The sequence below is a fragment of the Manihot esculenta genome, chromosome 2 (genome assembly GCF_001659605.2).
Source record: "Manihot esculenta cultivar AM560-2 chromosome 2, M.esculenta_v8, whole genome shotgun sequence".
Lineage (NCBI taxonomy): Eukaryota > Viridiplantae > Streptophyta > Magnoliopsida > Malpighiales > Euphorbiaceae > Manihot > Manihot esculenta.
Genome location: NC_035162.2, coordinates 14,998,551 through 15,017,897, shown reverse-complemented (window position 1 = coordinate 15,017,897; position 19,347 = coordinate 14,998,551). Strand labels below are relative to the sequence as shown.

The following is a 19,347-nucleotide window of genomic DNA, read 5'->3' as shown; positions in this document are numbered from 1 at the left end:
ACAACATTTTTCCTGCTTTTATAAATGGAAATGCACGTGAAGCACGTGTGCACTCATTTGGCTTTGGGTCCTTTTGTTTAGACTTGTGAAAAAAATAAAATAAAAAATAAAAATGTTGTTCCTTCGGGACCATACATATCAGTTATAATTGGACTAGAAGTTGAGGGACTTGCACTCTAGCTACGCCACGACATTATGCAGGCACACTTCATTCTCTAATCTCTATAATTAATTAATTAATTAATTAATTAATTAATTAAGTCTAATGTGTTTTGGCCCATTTGAGCTTTGATTGTGTCCACCAATTACCAATTTAAGTAATCTAATCATTTTTCTTTGAATATAAAAACATAAAAAAAGTCAAATAAAAAGTGGGTGCCAAATTTTTTAATGTTATTGGTTAACGAGCCCTTTGCTTTGTTACATTTTGGTATAGTTTAAAAATAAGTATTTTCGAAAAAATAAAAAAAATTATTATTTAATTTTTATAATATTAACAAATTTATATATTAATATTTTAATTTTCAAAAATATATTAAAATAATTTTAATATTTTAAAAAATTTATTAATTAATTTTTTTATTAAATATTTTACTATTTAATCTTTCAAATTTTAAAAAAATTTATTAGTTAATTCCTAAAATTTTTAAAAAATTTATTCATTAATCTATTTATATTAAGACATTTTAAATTTTTTTATAATATTTAATCGCTAATTTTAGCGGTAAAATTAATTAGTAAATTTTTTAAAATATTAATAATATTTTAATATATTTTTTAAAATTCAGAACCCGAACATTAAATAATAATTTTCTTAAAACGAAGTCACGGAGGAGAAATAATTTTTTTGAATGACAACCTATACGTTTTTATTTTGAATAAGGAAGCTAATTACAATATTAAACGCCGCTAAAAACATTAAAATATTAAAATATTTATTTATGAATCAAACAGTCAAATATCTTATTGAATATATAAGAACAAAATAATATAATTAAAGAGAAAAAAAACTGTAAGAAGAGAAAAGGAGGAACAATTGGATAGATAATCTCAGGGAGAATTATTCAATAAGCGTAATACTTTACTTCATCAAGTTAAGGTGGTGAATCCAACGAATAAAAATGAAATATATACTTCCATGATATAAATTTTAAGAGCATGCTTGTAATATGTCCGGATATATGAATAAAATAAAAATAAGAATTTATTTATTTTTTTTTTTAAAAAGCAAGTTCTTGTAATTTCTTATAATAGATATATGAAGGAAACATCCAACTAAGTAGTGCATTTTTTAATTCTGTAAAATGAAACATGTATGTTTTAAGTGTTAAATTAGTTGACAAATGAATTTATTTTTTCACTTTATCAATAAAATTTGAAAATATAAATTATAAATGAAATGTATTAACTGTTTTGCAAATTTCTAAATTAGCATGAATAATATGTTTTTGACCAGACTGAAAAAGGTCGTATATTTAAACTCTATTTATTTTATAAAAATATTTTTTAAAAGAAAATATATTTCAATTTTCTAAGATTTGAAACACTTAGAAAAATTAAATAATAAATCTATTTTTTAATCAAATAATTTATTTTTATTATTTAATTTTAATTTAAATAAAATATATTAATATATTTATATACAAAAGTATTAATAAAATTTTCAAAATCTAAAAAATGATTTTCTCTTTAAAAAGGAGAAAGTATTCTTTTAAAAATAACTCAATAAAATTTTATTGATTCTACGAATTGGATAAAAAACAATCTTTAAATGAGTTATTCGATTACAAAATGAATTGAAAAAAAAAAACTTTATTAGTTTTACCTCTTATATTTTATGAAAAGAATGAATTCTTTTATCGAAAAATTAAAAAAAATTGAATTTCTTGCAGAAATGATTTGAGAATAATTTAAAATATTCAAAATAAAAAAATAGTATTTGCCGGCAACAACATATGCACAACACAATAGAGACGTCAATCAAAATAGATTAATCCTAAATCTGATTCAAATTCAATATAATAACTATGTATAAGTGCTCTGAATATTAAAAAATATGAAAAATATTTTTCTAAAAAATAGTTTCGTCCAATATATAATCTTAATTAAAAAACATAAGAAAAATAATTTTATCTTTCAAAATTAAGTATTTTTAAACAAAATCAAATTACTAATAACCTCAAAAGGAAAATAGTAATTAGTACCCCTCTTCTTTTCTGTTCTGAAAATCAAAATTCCTCATTAATTTCAATCAACAAAATTTCTCTCAATGAAAATTGAATTAATTAACCAGAAATGCATATACAAATATTAATATGCACATGGCTTATTAAGAAATGTAATATAGAAAACAAGAATAATTGATTTTGACAATTAAAAAAAAGCAACTTCTTATGACTTGGAAAGAAAAAGCGTAAAAAATATAAAAGCAGTTGTGATCCTCACAGAGTAATGGCGGCGCGTTGGCAGTTGAACTAACCAAAATTTCGCCAGATAGATGCTTTGGAAGTTTGTAAGTACTTCACCTTTGGGAAAACAGTACCTCTCATTGGAGGGTTTCCATCCACAAGTGAATTCTCATATATTTCTTTGCACTCTTGTATGACCTGTGATCACAAGAGCATACATTTTCAGGATAATGACTCTGTGTAAACTAGAATTATTTACTTGTCAACCATATCTCAATTCACAGCACTCCACAAGATACAAATAAATAAATAAATAAATATATTGTAGTAAAATTAAAAAATAAATGTAAATAAGATACCTCTTTTGCGTCCTTTTTTGGTATGCCTTCTCGCAGTCCCACAAGCTTCTCAACCACTTCAGGCTGTGTTAGGGGAAAAAGAGAATCATACAACAGAGAATAACTATTCAAACTTAGACTCCACTTGTTTATAGAAAATAATTTATATTTGAAAAATATTTTTCATGAAAAATATTTTTCAACATAATAACTTATTTTTTCAATATAATAACTTATTTTCTATTTTTTAATTCTAATTTAAACAATAAAATATATTGACAAATTAAAGTCTTGATAAAATTCTTAAAATACAGAATATGACTTCTTCTTTTAAAAAGAGAAAGTCAATTTTCTTTTTTTATTAAGAAAATATTTTTCGTTGACCAATTTTTCTAGGTGGCGTAAGTGCAGAAAATGTGAAAATCTGAGATAAATGGAGGCCTGCATTTAAGGAAATTATTTTCCAAGACAATAACTTATTTCCATTGGTTGGTTGCAATATTAAAAGGTAAAGAAAGTTAATTAAGATTTACGTGCAGAAAGTTTAATCGTCTTAATAACATTATCAAAATGTCAAAAAAGTTGCTTCCTCTTCTGAAGTCATTTTCCTTGAACATTGTTAATTTCTTTTTGACCAGAAATATATTTTTCTATCGTCCAATTTTCCTAAGTGCTCCAATTGTCAGAAAATGCGGAAAATATTTGACTGAGATAATATTTTTACATAAAAAGCCTAGAGATGGTTAAAAAAACGAGAAAAGGGAAAGAAGATGATCGATATTTACCGGACAGTCAGGTTGATGTACAAGAAGATTTGTATAGATGAGTGTGAAGGTATCCAAGCTCTCTGCTGAAGCAAGTTCTCTTAAATCACTCATTGTCCTCATTCTATTTTCCACTTTCTAAAGCATAGGTATAGAAAATCAGATTTTTAGGAACAGAAAAAAAAAAGGAAAGAAAAGAAACAAACAGATGTGTTTCTCAATGGAAGTTGTGAGTAAATTGCACACCCACAAAAAGGGTTAAATTTCTAAACTGAAAAGCAGCAGCACTTACAGAAACGCTTATGTACTCCCTGAAAAAATCCACGATAACCTCTTCGTCTAGCCTCATCCGTTCTATAGTTTCCTCCTTGATGTGGTTTTTCTGTAATAATCAGAAGCATGTTAATGATGATCTATCTCAAGAAAACATCCAACTTGAGATTTTAAAAGAAAAGGAACCTGCATCAGAAGATGATCAACGTAAACCACAACTGTCTCCTCCAGGCAAGCTTCAACAAATCTCCTGAACGATCTTTCTTCAATATACCTTAATATCCAAAGATTTAAAACCAATAAGAACAATCCTTCTGCTTCAAGCCGGACACAAGATTAATGAACTGATATTTAAATTGGACAATGTATTCTTCAAGAAAAATAGTTTAGATTCTCATTGGTAACAAATCCTGCAAATGCACAACGGTGGATGTTTTGGGCTTCAAGATAACAACTTGAAGATAAGAGGAATACTTAACTGAATTGTTATAAACCTTTGTATGGGTTTAAACTGAGTAGAAAATCATATTAGTAAAACAGTTATTGGATCAACTAATGATGGATTCGAATCTGAAAGTACACCATATCAGGAAAAAACTCATATTTCCTCATACCTTCAGCATTTCCCTCCCTCTACATTTTATTCATGGAGTTTAAGCCACATATCATGGATTAATTTGCTGGATTTCACTCCTGAAAGTAGCATTTTGCCCCAGTACAATCACAAATGACGCATGTCTCACTGCATGGAAAGTCATAAACCCCCTATCCCCATGAGGCCATCACCTTTTGCCTAACAGAACTTGAATAAGGTAAAGGAAAAAACAGTTGGCAGGAATACCAATAGAATAAAAGGAGGGCTTTATGGATTGCATATGAGGTCTCTAACTACAAAATGACACAGCTTGGCAAGTGATCTCAACCAGGCTACTTCAGCTTTAAAAATATATGCAACTTATCCTGTAAAATTGGCCATGAATACAAAACTAGTCGCTTAAAATGTTCAACTAGTTTCAAACTTAATTTACTCTTGAAATCTGAAAAAAAAAATTATTTACTCTGAAGAAGAGCTGCTGACAGCAGGGATGACCTAAAATCAAAAGAAATTGAACTTACATCTTCACATCTGTAAAGTAGTCACCAAATGTGGCAACTAGGAACTCTGTGATTTGTCCTTCACTCCATTCTGAAAAATAAAATGGAAAGGCTCATTCAGATGCAAAACTTGTGGACCAGATTCTATATGAAAATTGATTTGTTTCTTTCAACAGTTGTGGATAAAATTAGATGTCAATAACATAGTAAAATGATGCAAATCTCAAATAAAGTAGCTTGATTGCATCTTGTAATTGGGTCAAACAAAAATTTCTAATAAGTGGTTCACAAAGCATATAATATTGCATAAGCAAAGCATGTCATCAAGCAGTACTGGTCCCATAAATTCGAGAGTACATAAATTTCAAAATCTCCTTTCCTTAGAAAGCACTCCAAACAAACCATTTTTCTTGAGTAACTAATTCCCATATTAGTAATATCTTCACTTCAGTGGTATCTCAACAGGAAAGCCTGGCACTTTGGATACAATTGTAAAAAAAATGCAAAGTTTGAGATTTTGCTTTTTTGAAATTATCTCTAAATTTTACTCTGTAATCCGATATTTCATACAATAGCATCCAATTAAGCACACTCACTCACATGATAAACAATATAATAGTCTAGCAGGCACCAGACTGACACAAAAAATTACTGCAGAGAAATGCATGTTAAGAGTAGTATAAATCATAAAATCAGACACTAAGCTCAACAGTCATTGACAAACAATTGGCAAAAGTCAGATAAGAGGTAATCAATAGGAATAGAATATATGAACATGACGCATAATAAGGACTACAGATAGATATCAAAAGCACATTACCTTTCTGATAAATTTTTGCAAGCAACTCCAGCACTCCAGGATCTTCAAAGATAACCTTTACAGTTAGATGTACAGCTTCCTGCCATCAATGTGCAGTTTGGATATGAGCTTGATGATTCTCTTCAAACAATCATACCCATGAAGACTAGTACAAATACTACAAAAACAGACTAGCTATTATATGACAGGTATCAGGAATACAGTAGAAAAAAGGTCTTGCAATGACCTAATACTATCCATGCTGCACTTGCATGGTTGCTGCACCACAGTTTGACTTTTCTAGTCATTGCGCTAAAGGTCATCAGAACACGTGAAGGGCAAGAAACAGCACTGATGGAACACACAGCCCTGGTGCCTCTTACTCTATTCTGTCGAATAAACTGTAGCCTCAAGCCAAACATTACTAAAGACCCTAGATTAACAAAATACCATGACCACAAAACTTGTTTCCTGTATTAGTACCAGAGTGGGTTAATCTTTTAAACACATATACAACATCATTGGTAATAATAAGACGAAAATGCTCAAAAGAGTTAATAGCTCTGCTTGCAGACTTATACTGTGCAATCAATATTCTGCCAGCAAATAATACATAAGAAATTGGATATGAAGCCAAAATCCATGAACTGTACATCTCTTAGAGACACCCTCGTCACTTAGAATATAATAAAATGAAAACTAGCATTAATAACACCATTGATGATTCATGGTATAATCCTAAATCATTAAAACAGTCCAACAAACAAGCAAAATTATAAGCCAACATTCACAAGAAGAAACCATGGACACGTAATCTACATCTTCGGCTTCTAAGCCATTGACCAGTCAGTTTAAATCGTTTCATGATGAACCAGTGTTCATAAACATAATAGAAAGGAAAATGAAATACAAGAAGACCAAAAAGAAATTGAAAAAAAAAAGGAAAAAGAAGGGGAAGGAAAAAGTGAGAAAGAAGAAGGAACCAGTATCAAGCTTCATACCTTTGCAACCTCTAGGAAACCTTTGCAAGTATCTTCAAAATTAATCTGATAAAGCAAAGAGGATCCAACTTTAGAACAAGAGCAAAAGTTAAGAAATAATTTATCTTCTAATTTGCAGAGAAATCAATTGCAACCAGTACATCAGTTCTCAAAATCTCATACATATGGAGAAGAGACAACTGGGGAACTTTTGCCAAGATTGTGGCATATTCATTGCCCAACTTTCATATGGTATCATCTGGTATTGTCATATTAGCGCAAGAGATTTCACCTGCAACTAGTGATAAGAACTGAATGCTGTAGTACCAGAGTATTTCTTTTCCATGCATAAGTATGCAGCAAACCAGAAACAAACAAGCAAATCTATAAAAACATAACTATTATTTCTTGCAATAACAGAAATAATTTCATTAGAAGGAGAACATAAGGAAAAAAGAATGAAGTGGGAAAGAAAGAGTGACTGAGGGAAACAATGTAAGGAAAAAAATCATAGAAGTAAACCTAGATGATGGAGTTCAAAGGTAAAAAATTAAAAATCCCCATGAACTTTCTGAGGGAATTGCAGCCCTCCTGGTAAGATGATCAGCATATTCACTGTCCATATAGGAATACATTTCATAGAAGGTATCCTCATTAATTTATTGTCCACACAAGCCACATAAAGAAAAACTGTGGTGTCCTCATTAATTCAGATGCTTCCAAAGCTAGATAATCAGCTGGTTTCAGGCTAAGCATCAAGCAAACAACAATGTTTCAATTCCCAATATCAGTCTGTGCCTCTACAACAAAGTATTAAACCCTCTAAAATGGACTCCAAAAACCTTAAAGCATCGCATCTGACCCTAGATGACAGCATTGATTTCAGAATCCTAGCCAAGGAAACCAAAAGCCCAGGAACTCAAACAAAATTAGTGCTACATCAGAAAAATGCCTGCATAAATCAGGAAAAGTGCAGGTTCCTACCTAATTAAGGATTCAAACATCCAAAGTAAAACCATAAAATAACCATTGCATCACTTCCTTTTTTCCATCTCAACAACCACGATGGAAGGAAAACTTTCATTCTGTCCTCACTTTTCGTCCCACTTCCTTTCACCCCCTCAAATAATTTTTTTTACCTTTCCTCTCCATTTTCCTTTCCACCGTCAAACACAGTTCGTGTCCACACCCATCTTTTCATCATTGGAAAATCATAGTGAACAAAAATGCAACTAAGGGAAAAAGGAAAAAGTGTAGCATAACCTGTTCAGCATAGTTCTGAGGAAGTGCTTCAACGATGCTGTTGCTTAGCTCCATTGCAAGGTCATAACAGCGCAGATTGTTGTTTATCTGAGGATGATATTTACAGTGGAAAAAAATTGGGGTAAATAAGATCAGAATTGAAAGCTGAAAATTGCTTGCACAAGATTATATAAATAGAAAAGATCCACGAACCATTGCACATAAAGGTTCCAGACCAATATCAGAGGCAGGTTCCTCAAATCCCTTCCTTTCAGCTGCTTGAAAATCTATGAGCACCTAAAGAAAGACAAACAGTGAACACCAAACATATAGAGGGGAAAAAACACTTTTTGAAGCTGATGGCAGAGACAGGCAATCCTAGTATAATGTATAAATGAATTATGTGTTAAATGAGAAAAAACACTCTATTTAAAGTGGATGCTGCTAAAATCAGTCACCTCATGTGGCATCAAAGGGGGTCCTTGTTCTATACTTGCAGTAACATTCAGATGGTACAAATACAATGAAAAAGATTGATCTAAATAATATCATTCCACACAAATTACAATCTATGTGTGTGTCAGTGATTAATCTAAATAATATCATTCCCCATATGACACTATATATCTCTGTCTCTGTTTGTGAGTTCGAAAATATTATATCTCCATTTGTGTGAGATTGAAATTCAATCCCAAACTGTTATAGACATGTCTACCAAATTTAGCCATAGTTGCATGAATGTGCGTATATGTGTGCAAGTTATTAGCAATTTTTCTACAAAATTGAGCCATACTTGCCTGAATAATTGACAAAGAAATCCTGTATAGCATGACATCAGTGCTATTGTCTCTAACAATTTGAACTTGCTCCCCTAGAATCCTGAAAAGATCAACAGCAGCTGGAGTATAGAGTTTTCCATCCTCCGTTGTCTTTGGTGGCTGTACCTTATCAGCTTCCAGGATATTCAAGTACCATTTCTAGAGTAGCATAGGCATATAATAAAAGTTGTGAGAAAGACAAGCAGTTGAATCTAAATAACATGCTCATCTAAAATAGAACACAGTGGACTAATGAGATACAAAATCAATACCCTTGTTGTTGCTTGCATTCTCTCAACATATGAGTCCATGAGGGGATCCATAGCCCCACTCTCTGAACAGACTTGAGCCAAAGATTCATCAACTCCAAGCCCAATCATATTATCTTGGTATTCAACTACCCAACCAGTTACCTGATTGTAAGAAATCAGATCAGAAACTACTGAATCCATATCAGATATAAATCTTTTAGAAAGACTAATCCTTTAACATTGTTGAATTATCTTCCAGATTTGTTAATAATATCAATTTTTAAACTTCAGTAGCCTTCTAAATCCATAATTAGGACAGATATCTAATGCGTTCTGCGTATAGAACAGAATTTCCATGACCATTCCACTAATGCCAACTCCTGATGTTGAAGATGTACTTGGGTTGACCTCTTAGATATAGGTACAAGAAGCTTTGCAGCAGGAGATCAACTCATTATCAATGATATGCTAATCCACATAAAATGGGTCAAACTAGCTAATTATCAAACTTACTGCATTGCATGATGTAGTATTACACAGCCACCTCTCATCTACAATCAAATGTGCCCTTATGATGGCAGATGAGACATGAAAACACAATGGTGACCAGCTGTGATACCTTTAAAATCTCTATATTTGATATATTGTTTGCCCTGTCACTAAGCAATCTGAGCATCTGAATGAACCTCTCAGTATAAAGATTTACCAACAGTTGGAATATTTCATATCTGCGAACATCAAAGACCAAATTAATATCTTGTTTGTATTACTCAGTTGCAAACAATGCGGCTGTAAATCCAACATCCATTGCAACAAGTCAGCGAATCCCACATTGGGCATCCAATACAGTATGTGTTTCACCCATTTTTCGAACCCCTAATGGCCAGCTGCAAATTATTACTTGGATAAATAGTAGTATGAGATCAAAAGATACTGCACACTAGCAAAATGAAGAATATCACCTCAGGAAACTAGCAAGTGTAATAAAACAAAGGTCAAATGCATTTAGAAGTCTTTATACTTTAATGTCGATGTGCAACTAATCCCCCCTTTCACTTTCAATTGGACAACTTCTGTTTTGGTAGGAGTGTCAATCCATGTTGGATGGGTATAAAATTAAGTCAAACATAATTGACAATTTTTAATATTTTCCTATTTAAATTAAATCCTTTAAATATTTAAAAAAAAAAAATCATATCTACACATAGCAACATAATTTCCAGCCACCCCACTATCACCACCATTATCAAATGTCCACCTAGTAACCTAGCCAGTAAAGTATCACTCCCACCACTAATACTCAAAATCACATGGGATTGCCATGAAGAGGGTGAATATCTCCTCGGACAGTTCTGGTACTGCTTGGGAATTAAGAGGCAACAAAATCAAGCAGATTTTGATAACTAGAAAGCAATTTCTCTTCCCAAAACCCAAAATTGCAAATCTCCAGCATCACGTTAGTATATGAATGCTTTGTCGTCTCTGTTGTGTCCCCATACCAGGACCCAAGGCTGTGTTGCTGATTTCCTTATGTTGGATAGGGACACACTCCTAGCCTCTCCTCTTCCTTTTTCTTGACTTGAAATTATGATGTAGTTATTCTTTTTCTTTGCTTCATATACTATGTGAAAGGGTTTTGTGTTTAGATTATCTTAAAGAGTTGGTTGACAAGGAAGTGGTGAAATGGCTGAATATGTTTCCCCTCTCTCTCTCTGTCTCTCTGTTGCTTTTTTTCTATGATTATTTTTTTATAACACTTCCTATGAAAGTAAAGAAAACCTGAGAAAATGCAGGTGCTAAATGACAAATCGGCTTACGTAGTGGGTTCCAAAGCGAGGAATTGAGCTTGTTGAAGATCTAAACATGATGAATGGGTTGTGGGGAGGACTTTTTAATCACATATTAGTTTATTATGGCAAGATTGAAATTGAAACATTTATTGTTGAAGTATGAAAAAGAATAGGAAGTATGAGATGATATTACTTTTTTGCTTTGTCAGTGTTATTTCACTTAATTTATACCCATTCAGCATCACTTGGCCATTTTGCTACAGAAATAAAAGTTGCATGCCAAATTGAGCAACTCTTTTTTTATATATATAAAAAAGGGGGCCTAATCACACATCTGATTAAATTACAAAGATTCTAAAAGCTTTTGGCCTAATACAAAAGAGCAGAGGATCAAGCAAGTTCAGGTTTGCACATAAAACAAACCGATCATACCCCACAATGAGAATATACAAAAGTAGGCACAATTAAAAATTAGATTATCTTAAGTTTGACACATTAAATGAAATCAGCAATATCTACATATAATGACAGAGATTTGAATTGAACAAACCTTGGAGGAAAACATGGAGCCACAAAGTCATAAATACCTCCAAGCTCTTCCCCAATCTAAATATCGAAAAAGAAAAAGGAACCAAATGACATTAGAAATTTTGCAGCATTTAGAGCCAATAAAAGTGGAAGAAAATAGAATTTAAATTGATTTACAAGCAAGGCAAGGCCTAAAGTTGTTATACAATCACATTAAAGTAGCTAGACAGTAAAATAGATATCAAACTTGAGCAACAAGCACAATAATACATTGATCTATCATATACATGGTGTAGTTGCTTTCTCAACTCCAAAGCATATTAATGAAAGCATGCACAAGCAAAACTGATCATGTGTGGACACACACAAGCCAGTCTTTATTAAAATAAGAGACCAGTCAGCAAGACACAGAACCACACATGTTCAATGCACCTCAGAATAATATAATTCCAAGGAAACAGCATCATTTTGATATAAAGATGGTTCTCAATCGTTTCAAGTGTCGATAATTGCTTTGGCTGATTGCGACAATGAAAATAAGTACAGGGAAAGAAACATATAAATTACTGCTCACCATTATATCTCAAAGATTCAAAGACATGATTAAAGCTAAGCTGCTAATTACTAATTGGCTTTTTAATGGTGCTATAAGAAGTGGGCACGTGTACTGTCCATAATCTCTTTCAACTTTTCTGTTATACTATAAATATTAAGTATGCCCAAATGCCAACTTGCCAACATGTCCTCAATCCTCTGGTTCAATATGCCATGGATTATAAGATCATAATTTTTTGCATGTCCAGCTAGAGTTACTAAAGCATTCAAATTTACATGTTTTTAGAAGCTATGTATCCATAATTAATCATGCCAAAATGGACAACAGGATTTGTTAGAATATAAATCGTATTTTATATATCAGAAAGCTGAGAATAGTATTTTAGGATTAATAAATTTTAACATTTAAGCCAATTCATTTGATGAGACACCTCTCCTCCCCTTTTAACAAGATTTATGTCCGTAATAACCTTTATATAATTTTAGTGCGAATGTGACAAGAATCTCTGGCAAAATTTATTAAAAATACATAAAGCGCCATATATTTCTGTATGCCTAGGATAAATTCAATATTTATGTTACCCAAATATTAATCATACATACCGCACGCGCTTCTGCTAAGGCAGCTTTGAGGTCTTCAAAGACAAACTGATAAGCAAATAATTGTTACAAAATACACATTGAATAAAAAATAAATAATAGGATACTTACTAATAAAAAAAATACCTCTGTTAGTAGCCTACTGAACCGTCCTTCAACTGACATCCTAATTTGATCATAGCACTTATCCTTATATCCCTTTCCTTGAACCTTTAACTTCTGTTGTGCCAGGTTTTTGGAAGAAGGCGCTGAAGAAGTAGATTTTCTGGAGTCCAAAAGGAAACAATCAACTAAGATATATATATACATATATACATATTTATTGATGTTTGCTCCATTCAACAAAGTTGCAATATAGCTTGAACATGGAAAAGGATTATATACAATATAAATATAAAAAATATTAATGAAAAAGGGAACTGATTTCAAGTACGAAGCAAAGACATAAAACTAAAATAGCTAGAGAGAGTTACTTGGCAGATCTTCGAGGATTTGAAATTACTGCCATTGCAGCTTCGCCCTCAGCCTCGGCGGCTTCCTCAGCAACTTGTTGATCAAAAATCTCTTGCATTTCAACCACCCTGGGGGTAGAAACGAGAAAATAATGCATTTAAATCCTTTTCCCCTTTTTTTGCAAAATTAAAATGAATGAGCATGTTTTATATTTTTCACAAAATTAAAATTTATTTTTCACACTTATATTATTCATGATATATCAAATTAATTTATGGAAAACAAGACAAATCTATTGAATTAAAAACATCCAACAAACATAAGAACAACAAGAGAATTCAATATCTAAAAATGCTAAAAGAAGTTTATCTTTATATAGAAGATAATGGTTTAAAAAAAGAAATATTGGTTTACTAAACTAAAAACAAATCCAAGAAGTGGAAAGACAATAGGAACACTTCAATATCTACGAATACTATAAAAAGTTTATATCCAAAAGACTGATTTCAGAGAAAAAAAAATATTAGCAGATCCAAAATTTTTTGGCAAACAAAATAAAATTATTATTTTTATGGTGATAATGATTATAGTGGAATGCTTTTCCAAATTGTCTAGATCACTTATCAATCACGAATCATGATATATTTCTCATCAAGATTGGAATATTTGAATTGGATACATTATTAAGAGGCCCAAGCAGTTGTCAACAACATACCTTAAAGCGCGAACAAGGGTTTGTGGGCTGCAAAAATATAGTACAAGTTTTTTAGAGTTCAGGACGAAACATTCACAAAACTTATTCTAGAATATCAAAAATATTTGAACCAGAAGGATAATCCCCAAAACTGGCAGGCTAGGCTAGTCTACCACCTAATGCTTATTAAATAAAAGCTAATTTTAAATGGACCAAGAAACAGAGGAATGAAGGAAGAAGTGGGAGGACTATATATTACAGACATCTGAAATGAAAAGAAAAGAGAGCTTTCATTACAGAAATAAGGCATTTTTTCTAAAAGGAAATAATTGAATGCAAATCATATTCAGTCCCTACTCCCCCTGGTTCATTTGGCTCTAACTTGGACTCAAGATGTAATGGCTAAACACAGGTATCGGAATTCCCACATTTTAGAAACGTAAAATAGAATTTTTATAAAATAAATTAAAAGCATTTTTAAATGTGTTAAAAAAAAAGATTTTAAATGAGTTTGAAGGTTTGACCGCCGATCCTTCAAGTTCGGTCATCGAAAGTGGCTCCTTCAACTACCTATAAAAGGCTTTCAGCCCGAAAACGTGACAACTCTTTTTTCATTTTTAGGTAGAGGTGTGTCCATGCACTCTTTTTTATATTTTTTGTGGAATATTTTTAAATCCTTTAAAAAATTCATGAGTTTTTACTTCAATTTTGAATATTTAAATTTGAATTTTAAATTTTAGCTTTTGGAGACCTTTCGGATATCGATTAGTCTCTTCTCCAAATCTTGGTTACTGTCACCCTTGTGTCTCCAAAGACCTAAGTTCAAATTCTTGTCTTTCTTCTAATTTCTGAAGGTTTTCAATAAGTTTTATGGGTGTTTTAAATGTTTGGAGATTGCATGCTAAGTTTAGATTCTTTTTCCTATTTTTGCTTTGAATCTTAGATGCTCAGGTGCTATAAGTGTTTGCATGTAGTTTTTAGGGCCTTTTAGTTGCTTAGAGGCTCCTAAAATTATTTTGGAATGTTTGTGAGCTATTGCATGTGAGAATCGGAGCATTTGGTGGCTGCATATTTAGATCAGAATCGCGTTCTGCCTTACTGGAGAACCCAAGTTCGGCCGCCGAAACAAGGCTCGGCCGTCGAACCTGCCTGTGGAGGCATCCATTTAGCTGCTTAACCTGTTTCGGAAGGTTTTGACCTTCGGATCTGTGAAGGACTTTAGGTCATCGAACCTACCGCCGAAAGTCCCCTGTCAAACATTTTAATGCTTGTTTTCTACGAATGTTCTTGTGTGTTCTTAAGGGTTATATTTGGTCCATCGTTAAAGTCCATCTCTATAAGATCGGACTTGGGAGACCGTAGAGTATTGCAGTGGGATAAATATTTCAGTATTAGACGTGCGTCAGCCAGAGGTGAGTAAAACTAAACTGAATCATTATTTAAAGAAATCAAACTTTTTAAGCATACTCATGCATCACAAATGTCATATATATGTAATTAGGTTGTTTTGCATTAAATTCCACAAATATGATGTATTACATAATTTATTATTGTTGTAGATGGATGTTGGATGACCCCTTAACCCTCGAGTATATTATGATATGTTATGATGGATATGGAAATTCAGGTCGAGACTCATTCTACGCCCTTAGCAATATGTAAGAGAAAGTCCAAGTCGAGACTCATTCTATACCCCTGACACTTTGGATATGTTATATTATATTATGTTTAAGAGAAAGTCTAGGTCGAGACCCATTCTATACTCTTGACACTATGAATATGATATATTATGTTTAAAAGGAAGTTTTAAGGAGCATCCGGTGCGGGCCGGACGCTATTGGAATCTATAGAGGGGTATTGGTGACAAGTACATCTTGATGTGAATTGTTTGTGTTGTAACGCATTCATATGATCATATATTTTATTGAACTGTTTTTTTATGTTCTGCTCACTAGGCTCTTATAGCTTATCCCTTTTCTCCTAACCCCAGGTTTGCAGGATCAGAGTTAGCTTGGAAAGTCTGCTAAATTGCTGATATAGCCTATTGTAATAGTATAGCTATGGACATGTATTAATTTATGGATTAGAATTGTGTTTTATCCGGATTTTTCCTTGTAATCTCTGCTTCATGATCCTTTTATATAAAAGTTTTTAAATATAATTTATGTTTGAACCGAATTTGAGGCATGTTATGTTGACCATACTGGAGCATTTGATGAGAGATTTGGTATGGGTTTTATATTTTCAGTTATGATGCATGCACAGGTTGAGTCTTAGTTCATGTAATGATTATGTTTTTGTTGTCCGTGTGATCATGTATGATATTATATCAGATATAACAGGATGTATAGTAAGCATGCTACCGGCTCTGGCGATCTTAAGTTGATCTGAATTCTAGTGCCAGTAGCGGTCCGGTCCTCGGATCATTACACTAGAGTCCTTACAGCTCTAGAAACAAAACCAGTTCCACCAAGCTAAAGATCAGAGGTCCCTTACTCCCCTTCGAATTTCAAAATTGACAACAGTGACCATACCTGTCTTTTGCAAGTTTGTAAAAGTTGTCAATATGACCCCATAGTGTCTTCTCAAAGTTCTCCCAAGTTCGATCTACATCTTCAAAATATTCTCTGGACATTGCAAAGATGTCTTAAAACCTCAAGCTAAAAAACAATGCACAATAAACATAAGAGTTAAATATGAACAATTTCAAAGGTTCTGCCTTTGTGGTTATCATCACAGCCATCTTCCAAGCATTGTTTGACCCCCCATAGTTAATGATTTACACTTTGAATACTGTTAGTGGACATTAAGAACAAAAGTATAACTGTTTCTCTTAACTAACTAAAGCAAATAGCCACTTAAGAGGCATTTAGGGCAAGAACATTAAAATTGTCCACTAAACTAGTTAGCAACTTCTTGATTCACTCAAGCATTGTGACTCCTAGTTCTGCATAAGTAGATCGGCAAAGTTTACATACAGATGTGCTACTTCAGCTTATCATCAAATTTGAATCTCCGCAATGCAGTTGAAGCGCTAGCAATAGCATTACAGAGTTATATCACAAACCAATCTTCTTTTATATTCTAAAGGTTTAATCACCTATTGCTGTTGACATATCTGCACAAAATGGACAGGAACTTGCAGCTAACGCAAAAATGAGACTTGGAGTAAGATAATACCTTAATCTGCCAACCTCTTCTTCATGAGATGCTGCAGCTGCTAGTGCAAACCTTCGCTTCCCATCAAGTGCCTTTAGCCTCTGTGAAAAATGGATGATTACTATACAGAATCGCATATAAATAAACAAGTCTAATGTGCAAGATCTATTTAACTCAGAATTTAAGATGATGAGCAGCATTCAGTTTACCTCATAAGTATTAACAATCTCTTTATCATCACTCAAAGAATTTCGTGCCTCGGCTGCTTCAACAGATATAGACATCATACCCTCAACATCCTAAAAAAAGCCAGCCATATAGAGAGAATAGATTGAAATATTGATGTTAAAATATTCATAGAAGTTGAAGCTATAGACACCAGAACTGCAGCTTACAAAGAATGTGCATTATTCCAAAATAAGTCAACCGCATAACAAGACCAGCCACCTTCTAATCCAACAATGCAATCCCGCCTATTAAATTTGAAAATTGAGTTTTATAATTTCTTGTTAGGGTATTTCAACCACACTTGCAGCGGAACCTTGCAGATTGCATCTTAGCATAAGTGTTAAGGAGCACAATTGCAACAAATGTAGCCACTCATTTGTTATTTTACTTTTATCAAATTTCAATATTGCAATCATGACTGAAACTTTAAGAAACTAAAGATTGAATGATAATGCCCACCTTTAATGTTCTATTTAGGTTATTCCTTGCATTGCTAAGAAGCTTTATCTGATCATGATTTTCAATTAAGTTTTGACATTCTAGGCAGTACCTGAAGCACAAGCCAATTATAATTAGACAAAAAGGCAGTGTAATCTTAGTGTGTCTCATCAAGAACATACTTTTCAATGGAAATAAAGTTCTCACGAAGCTGATTTATTATCTTCTGTGATGAGGCAAGGGCTTTCAATCCACTTTGAGCTAGCTCAACCTGCATTATACAGCAAGGCATCAAATTGTAGAACACAAAACATGATCCACAAGCAATACCCAATTTGAAATCTAGCTTTCTTCCAAAAGTTTCCGGACAATATCCCGTCTATATACCTGCTCCGCCACCATTGTACTGAGTTGCGCATCATTTGCCTGCAAAAAGAATACAATCCAAGATACATATGAGCATTATTCCTCCACATTTCGTGAGCACAGTCACCTCGTCACCTTACAGAAAGATCAAAAAACCATTGGCAAGTAGTCATACAATCAGTAAGCCAAACGTAATTAATATTTAAAAAAAAAAAAAAAATCTCAACAACACTCAGAATTCAATAAAGAAAATCACCATGGGAGACGCATTGAGATAAGAAACATCAGAATCCCAAATTTGAGATAAGAAACGACGACGAAAACGCAAAGATACCTGTTGGCGGGTAATGTAATCGGCCTTGATGGAGGAAATTGACTGCAAGAGCTCAGGGAGCGGCAAGAGCTTGGCAACCTCGCGCACGGAGGCTTCTTTGGCTTCGACTCCGAGATCCTCCCCCATCATTTTCGCAGAAGGATTAGAGAATTATTAACTGATAATGTTGATTTCTCTTTAAGAATCTTCTAATTAGAAATGAAAATTCAGTGCAAAATTAGCTGTGTGAAAGCAAGACGTAACGTGAATTGCAGAAGCGTAACTGCCTGGCCGGTTCGAACGTAGAAAACTTCAATAGTTTTTGAAAAATTTACTGTTTAGTACCTTTAATACAAGAAACCTCCTTAATTGATTCATAATTTTGAAAAACACATCAAATTTTTTTAAATATTTTTTACATTTTCTAACAATTAAGATGTATATATAAATTTGTTAATTTATTTTATTTTTTAATTAAAATTAAAATTAAATAATAAAAAATAAATTATTTTATTAAAACATATTTTTTATAAAAAATATTTTCTAAATATAAATTATTTTTCACCAATAAATAAAAATTAAATATTTTATTATTTATTTTTATAATATAAAATTTTAATAATTTTGTAAAAATATTTATTATTAATATTTTAAGTATCAATTAAAATTAATATAAAAATTTATTAATATATTTTAAAAATTTTAAAAATATTTTAATATATTTTTTAAAATAAATTAATTAATTAATGAGTGACAAAAGACTATATAATGATTTTTCTTTTTTTCAAGAAATGAAGACTTCATTAAATTGACCTTTTTATATCGCTTGTTTAAATTTTCTATTTTTTACCAATTAATTAAGTTAAGTTTTAATAATTTATTTAAAATAAATTTACAAATTCTATAAACTTTCTATAATAAGAATTTTTTTTGAATTTTTTCAATAAAATTTTGATTTTGTTGAAAATGGTACTTAATATGATTTAACAATCTCCGACAAATAACATGAATGAGGTGATTAGTGTTTAAAAATAATCAAATTTAACACTTAAATTAGAAAAATATTGAAATAAGAGAGCGGAGTAATAAACGAGTGAGATGAGCATGCCTAATGATTGTTTTATAACAACTTTCAACGATAGTATATGTGTTTCAAGAAGATGCTGCCAATGAAAAGAGGGAAATGCTATGTTCCAAGAAGATGCTACCAATGAAAAGAGGAAATTGCATGGAAGTCTGTCAGGGTACTCATTAG

General features: G+C 32.0%; 1 protein-coding gene across 5 annotated transcripts; it reads right to left on the bottom strand.

Annotated features, from left to right (window-relative positions):
• Nucleotides 1-2,251: 2,251 nt before the first annotated feature.
• Nucleotides 2,252-18,393, bottom strand: LOC110608633 (exocyst complex component SEC6). Of its 5 annotated transcripts, XM_043954327.1 has the most exons (26): nt 18,114-18,248; nt 17,801-17,914; nt 17,621-17,684; nt 17,435-17,525; nt 17,143-17,220; nt 16,957-17,046; nt 16,769-16,848; nt 16,123-16,215; nt 13,610-13,636; nt 12,915-13,022; nt 12,568-12,706; nt 12,445-12,489; nt 11,309-11,364; nt 9,588-9,696; nt 8,990-9,130; nt 8,697-8,876; nt 8,113-8,196; nt 7,921-8,007; nt 6,679-6,723; nt 5,699-5,777; nt 4,900-4,969; nt 3,970-4,057; nt 3,803-3,892; nt 3,532-3,648; nt 2,768-2,830; nt 2,252-2,606 (listed from the first exon to the last, which is right to left on the bottom strand). In XM_043954327.1, the coding sequence occupies exons 6-26, from the start codon at nt 17,032-17,034 to the stop codon at nt 2,475-2,477; spliced, it is 1,911 nt and encodes a 636-aa protein (XP_043810262.1). In that variant the 5' UTR covers nt 17,035-17,046; nt 17,143-17,220; nt 17,435-17,525; nt 17,621-17,684; nt 17,801-17,914; nt 18,114-18,248; the 3' UTR covers nt 2,252-2,474. The 5 variants fall into 5 exon arrangements, with proteins under 5 accessions (XP_043810262.1, XP_021603593.1, XP_043810260.1 ...); XM_021747901.2 differs by lacking the exon at nt 17,143-17,220 and having other exon boundaries at nt 17,596-17,684; nt 17,801-17,839; nt 18,114-18,393; XM_043954325.1 differs by lacking the exon at nt 17,143-17,220 and having other exon boundaries at nt 17,596-17,684.
• Between the last annotated feature and the right edge of the window lie 954 nt (nt 18,394-19,347).

Coding starts and splice junctions, on each gene's coding strand:
- LOC110608633 (XM_021747901.2), bottom strand. CDS start 18,242: ATGATGGGGGAGGATCTCGGAGTCGAAGCCAAAGAAGCCTCCGTGCGC. Junction 17,685..17,800: donor GTACAATGGTGGCGGAGCAG/GTATATAGACGG, acceptor TGTATAATGCAG/GTTGAGCTAGCTCAAAGTGG. Junction 16,216..16,768: donor GAAGAGGTTGGCAGATTAAG/GTATTATCTTAC, acceptor TGCAATGTCCAG/AGAATATTTTGAAGATGTAG.